Source organism: Myxocyprinus asiaticus, chromosome 18 (assembly GCF_019703515.2).
Source record: "Myxocyprinus asiaticus isolate MX2 ecotype Aquarium Trade chromosome 18, UBuf_Myxa_2, whole genome shotgun sequence".
Lineage (NCBI taxonomy): Eukaryota > Metazoa > Chordata > Actinopteri > Cypriniformes > Catostomidae > Myxocyprinus > Myxocyprinus asiaticus.
This window is the reverse complement of record NC_059361.1, coordinates 39677640-39693639: the sequence shown is the minus strand read 5'-3', so window position 1 is coordinate 39693639 and position 16000 is coordinate 39677640. Positions and strand designations below refer to the sequence as shown.

General features: G+C 38.2%; 1 protein-coding gene across 2 annotated transcripts; it reads right to left on the bottom strand.

The window, feature by feature from the left end:
• Nucleotides 1-372: 372 nt before the first annotated feature.
• Nucleotides 373-15850, bottom strand: si:ch211-132b12.7 (uncharacterized protein LOC564531 homolog). 2 transcript variants are annotated; one of them, XR_007899836.1, is made up of 5 exons: nt 15626-15850; nt 10262-10462; nt 7019-7200; nt 2495-6266; nt 373-2159 (listed from the first exon to the last, which is right to left on the bottom strand). XR_007899836.1 is itself a non-coding variant. In XM_051724970.1 (4 exons), the coding sequence occupies exons 2-4, from the start codon at nt 10452-10454 to the stop codon at nt 5058-5060; spliced, it is 1584 nt and encodes a 527-aa protein (XP_051580930.1). In that variant the 5' UTR covers nt 10455-10462; nt 15626-15850; the 3' UTR covers nt 373-5057. The 2 variants fall into 2 exon arrangements, 1 of the variants encoding a protein (XP_051580930.1); XM_051724970.1 differs by having other exon boundaries at nt 373-6266.
• Between the last annotated feature and the right edge of the window lie 150 nt (nt 15851-16000).

The following is a 16000-nucleotide window of genomic DNA, read 5'->3' as shown; positions in this document are numbered from 1 at the left end:
CCTAAACGTAGCACACTACATTTACTGGAGCCTCATATGAGGTTTAATGAGTTAGATCCAATTAATTAATTTAAATATTAATTAATAACTAAAGAAATAATTATTATTTCTGATAGTAACACTGATCTAAACAACCAATAAAGCCCTACATTGTGTACTTGTATACAGAAGTCATATAGAGTACTTTTTGATTCTTTCATGCTTTTGTGGCAGTACTATGGAATTATAGTCGTCGTATGGAAAGTATTATAGAGTTGTGTGGGAAAAAAGCAACTTGGACATTACATTCACATTTAGGGGACGCTGACGCTTTTATCTTCTATAGAAGCTAGCACAGAAGAAAGAGACAGAGAAGGAAACCTTTTTTTCCTTTAATTATTAGTACAGTTATAGTGGATTGGTTAAGTGCTCACAGAACAGATGCGTTTTAAGCTGGTTCTTGAATGCTGAGATGGTTATAGCAGACCGTGTGGAGACTGGAAGCTCATTCCACCACAGAGGAGCAGAGAAAGTGAATGATCAGACATTCTGCTCAACATATTATTTCCATTGCACAAAAGAAAGAACAACATTATTTTCATTAGGTGAACTGTTCCTTTAATATCATGTGATCCAGACATCTCTAGGTACCTCATCTCAATCAAACTTGAATTTTGATCATTTTTGGGTAACACTACAATAAGTTTCCATTTGTTAACATTGGTTAACATCAACAATACTTTAACAGAATTTATTAACTTTGGTTAATGTCAATTACAACATATATTAATACATTTTAGAATCAAAAGTTGCATATGTTACATAAGTTAATGCACTATGAACTAACAATGAACAACTGTATTTTTATTATCCAACATTAACGCAGATTAATAAATGCTGTAAAAAAAAAAAAATAATACATTGTTCATTGTTAGTTCATGATACAAAATGCAGACTAATTTAACGAATGGAACCTTATTGTAAAGTGTTACCATTTTTTGCTAATAGAGCCCATATATAACAGCAGGACCAATGTATTCATTTAGCAATAAACAAAGAAATGGCCATTTAATGAAGCAATAAATGTGGCATTAAATGAACAAACAAACAAAGAAGTGGCCATTTAATGAAGCATTTTATTTGCATCTGCATGTACTGTTATATGCCTGTTGGTAGCGACCCGGACTTCACATACCATGGAAACAGTGAACACACACACATAGTGAGAAATATCACACACACACACACATGTTATGAGGACTCTCCATAGACATAATGATTTTTATACTGTACAAACTATAGATTCTGTCCCCTACCCCTAAACCTAACCCTCACAAAAAAACTTTCTGCATTTTTACATTTTTAATAAAACATCGTTTAGTATGTTTTTTAAGCAAGAAATGTCCTCATAAACCACATTTATAGCATAATACCCTTGTAATTACCAGTTTGTAACCTAAAAAAAATTTCCTCGTAAACCACCCAAACCCACCCACACACTTCACACTTGCAGACATTCTGAAGATGCATTAGAATTGCATCACATTCCCCTTGTGCTGCTACATGGAGATGCACAAATACTGATCATTAAATTATAACATGTCTTTCATTTCAAACACTGACACATCGTCTGCTTTACTTGTCCATCACACACACACACACACATTGGTATTTGTGGTTTACAAGGACTCTCCATTGCCATAATGTATTTTATGCTGTACAAACTATAGATTCTATCCCCTCACCCTAACCCTACCCCTAAACCTAACCCTCACAAAAAACTTTCTGCATTTTTACATTTTCCAAAAAACATTGTTTAGTGTGTTTTTAAGCCTTTTGGTTTATGAGGACACTTGAAATGTCCTCATAAACCACGTTTATAGCATAATTACATGTGTATAATCTAGAATAGTGCCAGTGAATAGTCCTCGTAAAACATGTTTACCTGAACACACAATCTCTACACACACACAGTCACCATCTCTGCTGTCATTTATTTGGAGCAGAACAAGCAATCAATATCTAGAAAAGGGAAATTAAACAGCTAGGGTATAAATCATAATTAAGAACTCAAAGGTTACAAAACAATCCAGCCAAGAAGGAATCTGCTGACTTTTATCATCCCTGGCACTGCACTGGGGTGGGGGGGGGGGGGTGCAGGGATTCTGTGTGTCAGAGTCCTGTGGTATGGAATTAAACATGGTAAAATGTATTAAATAGAGCTGAGAGTACTATACTCTTATCGGTAGATGAAAGCATAATCAAAACAAAACAAATATAACATCTCACAAAAACAATGTTGTGATCTGTGGTCAGAGAAAAAGGGAAATACAGCTCACATAAAGACTCAAATTTGACCCTACACCTCAAAGGTAACCCAATTCAAAAGGCTTGAGTAATATCTGTCCTTATCCATGGCCAAAGATTAAGAATTTATTAAGTGATTTATAAACTTCATTATGCATAGAACAACACAAGCTTCATGGACCTTAACAATCCCAGCCAAGATACTCACTTTAAATCCAGACGGAGTTCTTATTTCTGTTGTAGTTTCTTGGCATGCGTGTACAGGTCCAATTTGGCCTTTCGAATGTCCATATTTTACTATGGGAACTCCATCCAGCAACCTGTTGCTCTTAAAGTAATATGGTGTCACAAATGCCATTTCATCACTAATACAGCATAGCAAGGAACATTGCAAAAGGTGACAAAGTTCCCAATCAAACGTGAGCAATTTCTTTAAAAGAGATTAAACTGTGACAGCAATATCAAATTTCTCATTTGTCTGTGATATAAAGCAACATAAAGCAGGAAGCAGATTGTCATGTGTGATTCCTCACTGATCAACTATGCATAAAGAGTGCCATTCAAAAGTACATTTGCAAAATGGCCATCTACGAGCTAAAGATATTTCTTGGTTTGATTATGGGGCAAGGTAACGTCGTCATTCTGCCCTGTTTAAAAAAAAACAAAAAAAAAACAGCATTGTTGGTCTCCAGCATATGTTGTGTTTTCAATACTGGTCCACATCACTGGTGTGCTGGTGTTCCAACAAGACTTTTTGACTAGCTTAACCAGCAAGGCTTCCTTGGTTAACCCAGCATTACCAGAAAAACATTCAACATGGCTATGCTGGCCCACCAGCAAGACCAACACCAAACCAGCACTGAACAGCATAAACCAACCTAGGGCCTGTTTAAAGCTGGTATTGCATTTTGGGCGATCGGATCACAAGTCATCAAGCGCGAATCTATACTGTTTACGCTAGGTAATATGCATCTCTATTGACCATGATTCCATGACGACATACATCAATCATTATGTCAGTGTATTACTGCATCATAATTGAGGCCCCGATATACGAAATCGAAGAACGAACGGGTGGTACACCTTTTTGGCCAGATTTGGTTCTAAATTATGTTTTGGAGTTTGTTTCTGTGGTTCGTTAGTTCGCCTGGGTGAATTTTTAGGAAAACTTCTTACCGGCTGCTAAACACCTTCTTACTGCCATTGGTCCACATTACCGGTAGGTGTGACCTGGAGCTCCGCCTACATTGAGGCCGGCAGCTAATTCCCGTTCACGGCATTCAGTCAGTTAAGACCAGTCAACATGAACACACCGGTGTGCAGTTATTAGCGAGCTGATGCAAATTTACCTACATCAGTCCGATTGTTTGCATTATACATTTTTTGTTTTTGTTTGTTTAATTAGTCTACAAAAGGAATCAAATCTACTACTACTCTTAAGTGCCCATTCACTCTTTTTGTTTTATATGCTGCTTCACCCATCTGCAGCGAAAGCCATTTACACATCTGCCCATATTAAGGTATGCCTATCTTCATTCTTTTGTCTGTATTCTTCCCAATAACACTCTTTTATACACCAATCTTTGCAGTTGTATCAGTGTCATCATAAATTACAATAACAGAGAGTAATCGGTGCATATGATGGTATAGTGTGTTAGCGCATTAGCATCATGAATTCCGAATGTAACCAAGACAAATTGCACATTTTCTACTGCATTTATATTACTTTAAATCATCATCGAGTGGTTAAAAAAGCATCTTTTACTGATCTGACATGTGAATTCTACTCATAGAATGAAGCATTAAGTCATTTATAACACATTTTAATGTATCATTAGTTAAGGTTTTACTGAGCATCCTCATATTTAAATGTATTGTACTTCTAAACGCCTCCCACAGTGGTGTGGCGGGAGTCTGAATGTTTGCAAACAGTATACCGTTGCTCTGCTGTTTTGAACTTCTTTTTACCCCTTAAAGAAGAAGAGCTTCCCCGAAAGTACATCGGGGCCTTTAAATGCGAAAGTGTAAAAGAACAACAAACAAAAAAAGTGCAAAAAAATTTCAGCACCATTTCTTTCACGTACACTTGCAATTAATATAAAGCACAAACATGACTTTTAGATAAAAATTATGTTATTTTCACAGAGCACCTGTCTTAACTGAGCTTCAGATGTGTGTGCTTCTCATCTGTGTCACTGCATGCTGATATCAAGCATACGGAAAGAGTTCCATGAAGTTCTTGTGCAGGTATATGTATGCAATTTTTCATTTTTTCTTTCAAAGCCCATGTAACCGGCACATTCGTTTTCAACCACATTCAACCACGAAGTGGACAAATCTCAAAATGTTTTGGATCAGGTTTACACCTGTCTTTAGCGTTGTCCCATTTCAAAAGGATTGCCCAAAACACATCTTCATACCAGGTGTAAACGGGGCCCTAGACCAGCTTTCCATTGGGAAATGCATGCTGGTTAAGCAAGTCTTTTCAGAAGGGTTACAAAACAAGTGGCAGTCTCTAGCATGTGCGTTCAATTCTGCATATATCTTATCAGCCACTTTGAGTGATTGCTGATGCACAGGAGAAGTAACATGATCGACAGGAAGATGGCACACAGCATAGTTGAGCCGCCATCCTTGAGCATAGCCCTGAGTTACCATGGAGATAGCATATGGCCCAATGACATAAAACCTCTGAAGCTTTAAAGCTAGTATTGTGAGTCTCTATTGCTGTTTCCCCTGTGAAAGCCAAGTGCTCAGCGACTTTCTGCAGCCTAAAGCAGGTTTCCATGTGTTGAGCTGTCTGGAGGCATTATAAGCTCTTCCACTGAACTGGCTTTTCCTCTGTGCACTCTACATTGCTCGGGAGTACCGGTACTATCATCATGCTGACCTGTCGACAGCCATTCTGCATCAGGCATGGGAGCTAGTATAGGAGATGGGGGTGCCACCACTTCAGTCCCATTAAGTCCATAACCATATATGACAGGAGTATCAGGCTTGGTGCTGGTGGCTACCTCTACCTCAACCTTTGATTGAGACTGATCCCCTCCATCATTGCTGTCTTTAGGTAGGCACTTGAGGCTGGGATAGTGCCCAGACTCAGCCATGACCTGATGGAGCTTCTCCCAGGCCACAGGCGAATCAGCACCCGCTTGGGCGGCCTGGCAAAGTAGCTGGACATGTTGGCGGAGCTGGGCTATGTCTCGCTCTGTGGAGGCGTTTAGCTGCAGCAGATCCTGTGTCCTCAAGGTGATGTCGAGCAGTCCTGACTGGCTCAGGATCTCCACTGTGTTAAGGAAGCGTCGATGCCGTGCTGTTCCTTTGAGGGTGCTTGATCCTTTTCCAGAGTTGGCATCCGTTCCTTGGCAATGCTTATGGGACTCTTTTCTGGCCTGGGTAAGAGGGGGATTCAGGTCATTGGAAGAGGGCGGCGAAAGAGTCTGAGTGCTTGAGACTGATGGTGAGCTCACACTGAGGGAGGGGGAGGGACTAGATGGACGGCACGGGCTCCGGTGTTGGTGAGAAGCCAGAAGAGTCTCACGGGCCGTGGACAGCGATCGCGAGAGGGAATGCGAGTGTAACAGCGTGTTGTTCTCTGGATGCTTGTGCGGATGCTGCTTGGGTGCTTGCGTGGTGGTGGACACCTCATCTCGCTTCTCCTCTGTACATACTCTCTTACTCAGGCTGTGATCCTCGGTGTTACCTCCCCTGCTGACTGAAGGCTTCTCTGGGTTTTTCTTACTTGGGTGCGGCGCGATTCGAGGATATGAGTTAAGAATTGGGAGGTAAGTGTTTTTGCTCTTCTTTCCACCCTTGCTCTCGGTTCTCTGCAGCTGTGGTTTGGCAATGTGCAATGGGGCACTCTGATTGATCCCAGGCTGTTGCAGCAAAAGAACATGGGTGGGACCCTGATTGCTTGTAGCACCTCCACCCCAAGACAGAGACGATGGAAGGATGTGCTTCTGACTAGACTGCCCGGGCTTGAGAAAAAGAATAAGAGGAGAGACAGAATTTAAAGTAGATGGACTTACCTCAACAAATGATCAGAAGTCAATTAAGTATGCCCTTGTGAAATGCTAAATGGTAAATATTTTTTTTTTTTAAACAGGATATTGCTTCTTACATGACGTATTCCCACTCTTGTTATCACAAGCACATAGCAGGTTAGACACCTTATAATATCTGTTCCATTCCTACACATCTTTTGAGTTTTCTTTGCCATGTCTTGTCCAACCTTCCTAATACATTATTTATCTCTCTCTTTGGCTCTGTTCCAAAACATAGTGCAATAGAGGTGCACAGGAAACTGAACCTACAGTTCATTTTATTAGAGTTTGGCATTAGCATGTTGCTAAGCTTAAAACGAGATACTCTAATGAGCCAGAATATACATATCAACACAAACATTGGGTAAAATAGTTTTTTATTTTTAATTAGATTATAACTATTTTAATAAATGTTTTTCGGTAGGGTACAACTGGGCTAAAGGTACCTTTTAATTTATCTTTACATATCACTATAAAACATTCCAGTATTATTTCTTTCCACACAAATTTTGTTGCTCCATCAAAAACACATTTTCCTTAAGGGTTGCCTTTAGCCCCGTTGTACCCTATATTTTTACTGGCCATGTATCTCGCTTCTTCCACTATCTTGTATTGATGCTGCCAACGTAGGTAGCTCACTAGGTTTTGGAACGGCACCTCTCAATCCTTCCCATTGACTTTCTCACCTGCTTCAACACCACGTTCTTAATAATGAATATGGGAGCGAATTCAGGGGTCCCAGACACCAGGAGGTGGCTTCCCTGTAGGGGGACCTTCTCTGCCCCACCCAAACACTTGCGGCCCTGAGGCTCATTCACACTTCTCTGCTGGTCATCTGCATCTGTCTGCAAGGAGTCTGAGCCAGTGTCTGAGAGAGAAAGAGAGAATGGTGTGAAAAGAAGAGGGGGGTCGAAGTAGCGAGGGCATTGGGTGGAATAGAAAAAAAAGAGAGGAAGAAAGGAAACAGGAATTGAGGAAATAAAGAAGAGACACAACAACAGAGAGAAGGCTGGCGGTTTTAGTCTACTAATGACAAATGCAGTTAACTTTGGCATTGGAACTTTCCAAAATTTGCAATGATTTTAGATTAGCCTAATACAAACTAATTTCAAGCCTGTCCATTTAATGAATAGTTTTTTCAAATATATAAATTCTTACCCTCTGTCTGAAACGCTCTGTTTTAGCTCCTGTCTCATTAAAGCCTCCCTTTCCGAAAAGCCCAGTCTGCTCTGATTGTCAGCTGGCCCAGCTGGAAATGTAACACCCCTTACCATAACCGAAGTGGCCCTTCATTTGCATTATGCAAATGTGTTACATAGTGACATAGCTAAGTCCCGGAAGTAATGTCTGGACTGCAAACCAGGTGTTTCAGGCAGTTCAGGAGCAGTGTTTTCTATGGGAGAGAGTAACTCCCTTTGGCGTGGACTTTGTGCTTTGTAACTTTGCAGACATTTTACATGCACAAACAGCTATATTACACACTAAAGGAAAGGTAAAATCCCAAAAAGCATAATAGGGCCTCTTTAACTACTTAAAATTAGGGATGCACGGTTATGATAAAAATCATTATTGCCGATTATTTCCATTGATTCTGTAATTGCGATTATTCATTTTGATTCATTGAATATACAATAAAATACTTATTTTGTGTGGGGCAGTTTCATGCCTTTTTTATGTTGGCTATGCATCAAAACAACTTCAGAACTATTGTTACGAAAGGGTACTATGTTCCTAAATTGCTTTAATATTTTAACTGCATGTAAAACAAAAAGCATAATCCAGATTTTGAATAAATTGTACACAGTATCATTTAGACAGTTAGCCTTAATGATATGCCTTTAGACTAATTTAAACTCGTCAGATTTGCCTTTGCATTCATGCACAAAACGGCCCGAAAAATTTATTGTAAATAGAAAATGTTGGTGCAATCGGAGTACATCTAAATTCTGGAATGCTGTAATTGACACTTTTCACCATTATATAATTGTGACAGCTGCAATTGTATTCTCGATTATTTTTTCAATTAATTGTGCAGCCCTGCTTTAAATTATGAACATCTTGTAGCTAGGGAAGCTACATTTTCAAAGTAGTTTTCCCAACACTGAGTGTGTTTACGTGCACACCAATACGATGATAACTACAAAAAATCAGCTCATTCAAAAAATCAGATACATAATATCATTCAAAAAATAAATACATAATATTTGAAATTATCAGTTTATTCACTTTTATTTATTCTCCTTAAAGATATTAATGAAATAAGTGTCCTGAGATATCTCACCAGTCTCTGTGACAGCTGTAGACTTTGTAAACAGCAAACAAAAATGTGTCCGCAGACCACAGACATTGACGTTTTTCATCTGTCAGTCATTTTGCTCGTTCTCATAGTGTTGTATTTGAAGCAGATCATTGAGGCTATGATTCATAATGTTCGTCAGTTGAGGGCGTTATTGTGCCACTATTGAATTTGACAGCCACAGGAACAAAAAATGCTGCTTTTTTGCTCGGTTTTGGTCTCAAAATTATCTTTAGAGGTCTACTTCAACGGCCCAGTCACATAAAAGTTTCAGAAAACTAAAATTGCTTACAGCACTTTTAAGGTGTTTACATGCAACACAAAATCAGTGTAATGGAAAAAAATGTACGTGTGCCAATCAGTTTATTCTTAAGATGTTTACCCCAATAAAGAAAAACATGTTTGCATAAAAGGCATTTAAATAACCTTTTATGTAGATTTACACTCTACAGTATCAAGAAGATAAGACCCTTCCTCTCTGAACATGCAACACAACTTCTTGTTCAGTCACTTTTTATAACTAGACTGGACTACTGTAACGCTCTCATTGCAGGCCTCCCTGCATGTGCAATTAGACCCCTGCAAATGATCCAGAATGCAGCAGCACGTCTGGTCTTTAATGAACCAAAGAGAGCGCATGCTACACCACTTCTTGTCTCTCTTCACTTGCTGCCGGTTGATGCACGTATCAAATTCAAGGCTCTGATGCTGGCATACAGAACAGTCACTGGGTCTGCTCCAGTATAACTAAAATCATTTATGCAGAGCTACGTTCCCACCATTAGCCTGCGGTCGACTAATGAGCAGTGCCTTGTTGTACCAACACAAAGAGGCACCAAAGCACTTTCCTGGACTTTCGGCTTCATCGTACCACGTTGGTGGAATGACCTTCCCAACTCCATCTGTGAAGTTGACTCACTTTCTGTCTTCAAAAATGGCTAAAAACATCTTTTCCATTAGCACTTAAACATTCACTCATAAAACAAATAAATAAAAAAGAATTATATATATTCTTGTTGCACTCTAATCTGTCTTGGATGCTACTATTCTGATGCTAGTGAAACTTTGTAATGCAGCACTTTTCGTACCACTGTCTCCTTAAGATGAATCACTTATGATGTATTATTCCTCTTAAGTAAGTCGCTTTGGATAAAAGTGTCTGCCAAATGAATAAATGTAAATGTAAATGTAAATGTTGTAGGCTTAGGTGGCATGGGGGGGGCGTGGTCATTTATCGGTCTGCAGGAGAGGGAGGGCGGTAAGGCTTGTCACCTGGGCCGTAATAAACTCAAACACAAAAACACTCAAACATAAATGCATACAGGGCAGCTGCCTGTAGCTCTCTCTCCCCCGAACTGTCGCATCTCGCTGCACTTATCCCTCTCCTTGGCTGATTAGCCTGCCCACCTCCTTGTCACAGCTTATTAAGCATAAGATTGTGCATGTAAATGCCCTTATTGATGTATTTTAGTAAGGATGTAAAGCTGTATACATTTCTGTATGACTTATCAGCAGGACTGGAACAATCCCTTTTTAACATGCACTTTTTATATTTTACAGTACTGTAAAATGTTTAATTTCAGTCTAATCACAACAAAAACATTTTGGTGTAGGTCTGTCAACAAAGACTCACCTGAGTAGCCTGAGTCTTTCTCAGAGCAGCGGGAGTCACGGCCATTAGTTTCCTGTTCAGTGTGTGCTCTTGCTTTCGAGGCCAAAAGTGTGGCGCTGTTGCTTTTGTCCTTAGCATTTTTACTGGCTGGACGGGAGGTGCGTTCTCTCTCCCCTACGCACCCTTGAGCATCCCCCCTCGTTTCCTTGGGCATCCCGGGCCCTGAGAATAGAGAGACACAGCTGGGCAGACAGTGGCCTCATCCACAACCTGGAGCCTTTTCTCAAGGTCCTTACATGCAAACATGTTTGAGCAGTTCCATTGATAACATGAAGAGTTTAATTCCATAATGCTTATGTACAAAAAAAAATGTTGGAAATTTTCTTTTAAACACTATACAGAGAGATTGATTATGAAGTTTTTTTAATAAGTCAAAAATGAGTAATATTTTCAATAGAAAGAAATTATTTTTAATTTTGCTGGAAAACTAATTAAGCACTTTCAGTTTGCGTTTTTGACGACAGCTTCACACCTCTGGATAGGAAGTTCGCTATGTGGCCAAATGTGCTTTTTAAACCGCAAAAGGTAATTATATAAATATAACAGCTGTCAAAATTAGCTCGTTAAAGCATGCGATTAATAAAAAAAAAAATTTATATTCATCCTAAGTAAGGCACATTTTAATTACCATGTAAATTACACATTTTTTTACAAATGAGAAGATTTTTCGGAATTAGCTAGGAGTTCCAGGTTAAAGGATTAAAAATTACAAAAAAAATTTTTAATATCGGTTATTACCATCGGTATCGGCCACAATGAGCTGTGAATTATCGTATCAGCCCATAAATTCCATATCGGTGCATACCTAGTTTATTATTAGCACTTTCAGAATTGGTGAATAATCGCTATTAACTACGAAAAAATTATGCAATTAATCGCGATTAAACATTTTAATAGACTGACAGCACTAATAAATATATAGTCTTCGTGTGCTGTGCGCTTCACAGTGAATAATGGTCTGCGCTTTGTCATCTACACATACAGAGAGAGCGCCCATGATGCTCAGGATGGGGTGTCAGTGTATGAGTAGTCTCACGTAGCCAGACCTTTGACTAAAACAGCAAAGGTCTGGACCTTATAGCGGCTTAGGTTGGCCAAGAACCACCCACTTACACACAAAAAGTAATCTAACCGACATTGAATGCGATCAATTAGTCGGTTTTGTCATTACGTGCTGTTTAGGAGTAAGGTTATTGAAGATATATCAGAGTAAAAGACCATCAAAAGGAAATAAACCATTTAGATAATGACGTGGCAGTCTCTGCGAGTGATTGCACAGAAAACACATGGGAAAAATAATGTAAAATGCGTAGAGAGTGCAAGTACAGCACAGAAAACCTCATCACAGAGAATTTCACAGACATAATCAAGTAAACAAAGCATATTATGCAGTTCTGCTTGTGGATTTCTGCTTTACTTTCTGTCAGTGCCTCAAACGAAACTCTGAATATTTGTAAAGATTTGATGCCATAAACCTGGCAAACTTGGGCAAATCCGGTATTAATTTCATCCTCAAAAGCGCTCATTGTATCAAAGTGTAACCTTGTTAATACGACTCTGTTTTCAGGCGGACTGGCTAAAAGTCCTGTGTGCTTCTACTCATGGAAGTTCCATAAAACCAGCCAATAAGATTTGCGAAAAAACATTTTCCAATCTGCTATGTGCATCAGACGTTAGAGCACAGACTGTGTGACTAGTGGCTTCACACATTCATTTCGAAGCACACAGCACAAGCAGTCTGTATAATTATTAAATTAAATCTCAGCCTTTTGTGTTTTAATCATCCCACTAGGACATATAATGATTTTAATTTGATTAATTTTGCATTCATACATTCATTGTATCTACCGTGTTGTCACGGTACCAAAATTTCAGTAGTCGGTACCGATACCAGTGAAATTTCACTGTTCTTGATACCAATTTTGATACCACAGCAAAAATATGCTAATATGATAATGTGCTACTGAACACATAAGTTTAGTTATTTTTAATAATTATTTTAATAATTGTAGTTTAATAATTATTATTATTTTCCAGAACATGCTTAGTTAACATGCAAGTTTAATTTAATTTAATCATCAAAATGGTGTCTAATCAATTAATTCTTCAAACCTTAAATAAGTGAAAACAGAACTTTTTAACATGTCACTGCATTTTTTTTTTTTTTTTTTTTTGTCAAACCTTTATTGAACAGCTGTCTTGCTTGTGATAAACTGATTAATTATTGTTATTATTATTATTATTATTACAGAGACTATTACATTTTACTATACAGTTGTAATATATGTTTATTAAATTTTTTATTTAATTTCTTCAATTTCAATCATCTAGCTTTTATTTTAAATCGTGCTTTTATTATGATGTGTGTTTTTTGCCGGATGCTTCACTTTTCTGGATAAACAGTTTGCAACACAGCCCAGTGTGATAACTGCAGACTTTTAAGTCACATCTGAAATCTCATCTCTTTACACTGGCCTTTGAGTCTGAAAAAAAAAAAAAAAAAAAACAGTATAACGTGAATGGTTCTCAATGTCTGTGGAGTTTTTAGTGGATGAGGGGTCAGATTTATTTAAAGTGTGCAGCTTATCCACAGTAAGATTGCAGTCTTCAGCGGTACATCTTTTTTATTTTAGTATCGACTTGGTACTGAAGTACCGGTACTTCTGACAACACTAATTGCATCTCAAATGTCAAATTCTGTGACATTCCACATTTTTTTAGTTAAATCCATTTTTTTTTTATTTTTATTTTTTTTTTGTGGATTCCACAATTCCATCTATGTTTTCCGTGTTCTAAAATTCAAAATAATTTTCTACAAAGATACACAAGCCGCCAACGCTCAGCATCAAAATTCTAAAGTGCCACGGAGTGTAACTCAATATTTTCAATTACAAGCATATTGTTTTGTGGTTTGACAGTTTGAATGAAACCTATTCAATGCTACACACAGAGACACTGCATAATAAACGTCGACATTTCTAATCGTTCATTTTGCGCAGTTACACCAGTTTCATACACTAACCTGCAAACTCATCAACGTCACTTTATTAATTCTTGAAGTACAAAAACCTTCGTGACTTTGGACTGCCATCTGCTGTTCCGCATCAGCTTGTCCTGTGTATGTGTATGCGTGCGTGTGACACCTCAACCGGCTTTAGAAAATTGTATCACCCTCTTGTGGTCTCCCAACGCTATTACGCCAGATCAGAGGCCAACTGAGTGAATCGTAAAGCATGCAAATTAGGCCTCTAATATAAATGTTGGCTAATTTTTATATATCGATGCTTCAAAAATAACGTGCCGATCAATAATCGATATGTCGATATTTTATGACATCCCTAGTGAATAGGATTTAAGGGTTCAGGCACTCCACCACCAAACGCGAATGTCTGCTGCCTTTCTCACTGCAATGAAGACTTTGAATTTAAAAAGTGGATTCTTATGGAGCTTTTGGTACGCAGTAAGCATTTGTGCAGCAACAAAGCAAGTTTTTTTTAAGGTGTGTTGATTTTTTTGCCTCGCCCAGAAAAAACAGTCCCCATAGGTGTCAGGAGCAACTGCAGTTACCAAAACCAGCACAACAGACCTTATTTACAGAAGCGACATATTTGATTTTTGACGTGAATGAAAACGAGGCTACAAAGATGGTGCTATTGTGAATAAGGTCCATTGGTAGTGCTTAAGTACAGAAAGCTGTTTTGCCCACCGACATTCAACACTGAAGTAACTCAAGGAAGTAATCCTAAACCGGTAGTGAGGAGTTGTATTTTATCAGCATCAAATGTCTCAAAAACATATTTTCTTAAATGGGTTTATTTATTATCTAAATGATATTGCCTTGCACAAGAACTCACCTTAACGGTAGTAAAATCACTAATACATGGCCACTCATTGCTTATTCCTCTGTTATAAAACAGATACAGTAGTTCCAACTCTGAATTCTGATTTGATGATTCATGTTCAAAGTTGTTGTGAAATACAGATAAATAAACATATGTGACCAGACATACTCTATTAATGCACCAAGTAGCTGTTGTTTGACAACCGTAAACAGCCTGCAGTTAGGCTTATTAACTATATTACTTGGTGGAAGCATATTCTGATTATTATTAACAATAAATTGAACTATTTTACATTGGTATCTTTTAGCATATTGCTGTTAACGTAATTTTACCCACTTGACCGTGCTAAAATCACTGTAACACATAGCTTTAATGGTTTATTTGTAACCTTTTTTGGCTACATTTACTGTGACGGCTGATTCGGACAGGATTAAAAACACAAAGAGGTTCTGATAATTATTACCCCACCTCCCCATGAAAAACCAATCCAATCCAAATAGGACTATACTTGCCATTCTATATAGAATAGGTGAAACAACACAATTCATGAAAGAGACTTTATCTAAATGTTAGCAACAATTATCACAAGCCCAATTTAAAATGTAATCATGTGCAGGATATACATTATCAATAGCTACAGTTGAATTTTCACTAGTTAAAATGTTAATTATTGATTTCATTAATGGAAAAACTACTAGTGAAAATAACTGTAACTGCATTTTCACTAGTAAAATTTCATAATGATCTGTCATTTACACCGGTTTAAAATGCAATTACAGATTTAAATAAATAATTTCTTACTAGTTGAAATAATTTCATTCTTATTATTAAAAAATACATTTTTGAGATTATGAATTAATGTTTTTACTAGCTGCAAAGTTAATTACAAATATTTAAAAAGAAAGGAATTTCCTTCCTGATATCAAGAATTAGCATGTTATAGTGAAAACTGAATTATAGATGTCCATTAATTAATATCCTGCACGTTTAAATGATAATTTGGCTTACCATACAACACTTTACATTAGTGTCACACATGTAAATATAATTAAACTGTAATAATAGGCTACTTATCAGCTGTTTCACAAAAACGTGAAGCAGACTATATGTGGTTAATTATATATACGGTAACAAAGTGTGAGCAAATGTTTTATAGCTCTTGCTTCTGTCTGTGGTATTGAGACACATAAACTAACACACGAGCGCGTGGAGAGCTCGAGCTCAGACCCCTCCTCTCCCTCTGGCTGTTATGTAATACTACAACAACAGTAGAGCACAGTCTACTCTTCCTACTATTTAAACCATATACACCCTATCAAAATAACACAATATAACTGCCGGGACAACCTGGATCCTATAAAATACCCTGACAGATTGATTATCAGTGCCATTGGCTAAAAAAAAAAAAAAAAGAAAGAAGAAGAAGAAAAAAAAAGGCAATTCTTTTCCAGGGTAACACACATACAGGCACAGCATTGCCTACCTTATTAATTTACAACACTGGTCCTGGTCCCGAGGATTTGGCTGCTCTCCGTCCTGAGAAGCACGCGCTCCTAACTACCTGTCCAGGTGCACTCTGTGCGTCCAATGCGTCGCGTCATCTCGCTGACAAGGACGACCACCCAGCGTGACCGATACACATTACTTTTGCCTGGACCTATTCTGATAGTCTTCAGCTCAGCTGGTCAAACCTCCTCCAGTCGTCACTTCAAAATCGCCGACTGACAGCTCCACCTGCAAAAAACCCCGCCCCCTTAACAAATCCGCCCACTCGCGTGATTGACACATCTCCAGACCAATAGCGGTAAGGTTTGTCAGATAATCCCGCCCCATAAACGAGTGACGCAAGAGAGTGAGT

Excerpts from the sequence above, each read along its gene's own strand:
- si:ch211-132b12.7 (XM_051724970.1), bottom strand. The coding sequence starts at position 10,454 with ATGCCCAAGGAAACGAGGGGGGATGCTCAAGGGTGCGTAGGGGAGAGA. Across the intron at positions 7,201-10,261 it reads GAAAGACTCAGGCTACTCAG|ACACTGGCTCAGACTCCTTG; the intron begins GTGAGTCTTTGT and ends TTTCTCTCTCAG. Across the intron at positions 6,267-7,018 it reads AGAACGTGGTGTTGAAGCAG|CCCGGGCAGTCTAGTCAGAA; the intron begins GTGAGAAAGTCA and ends CTTTTTCTCAAG.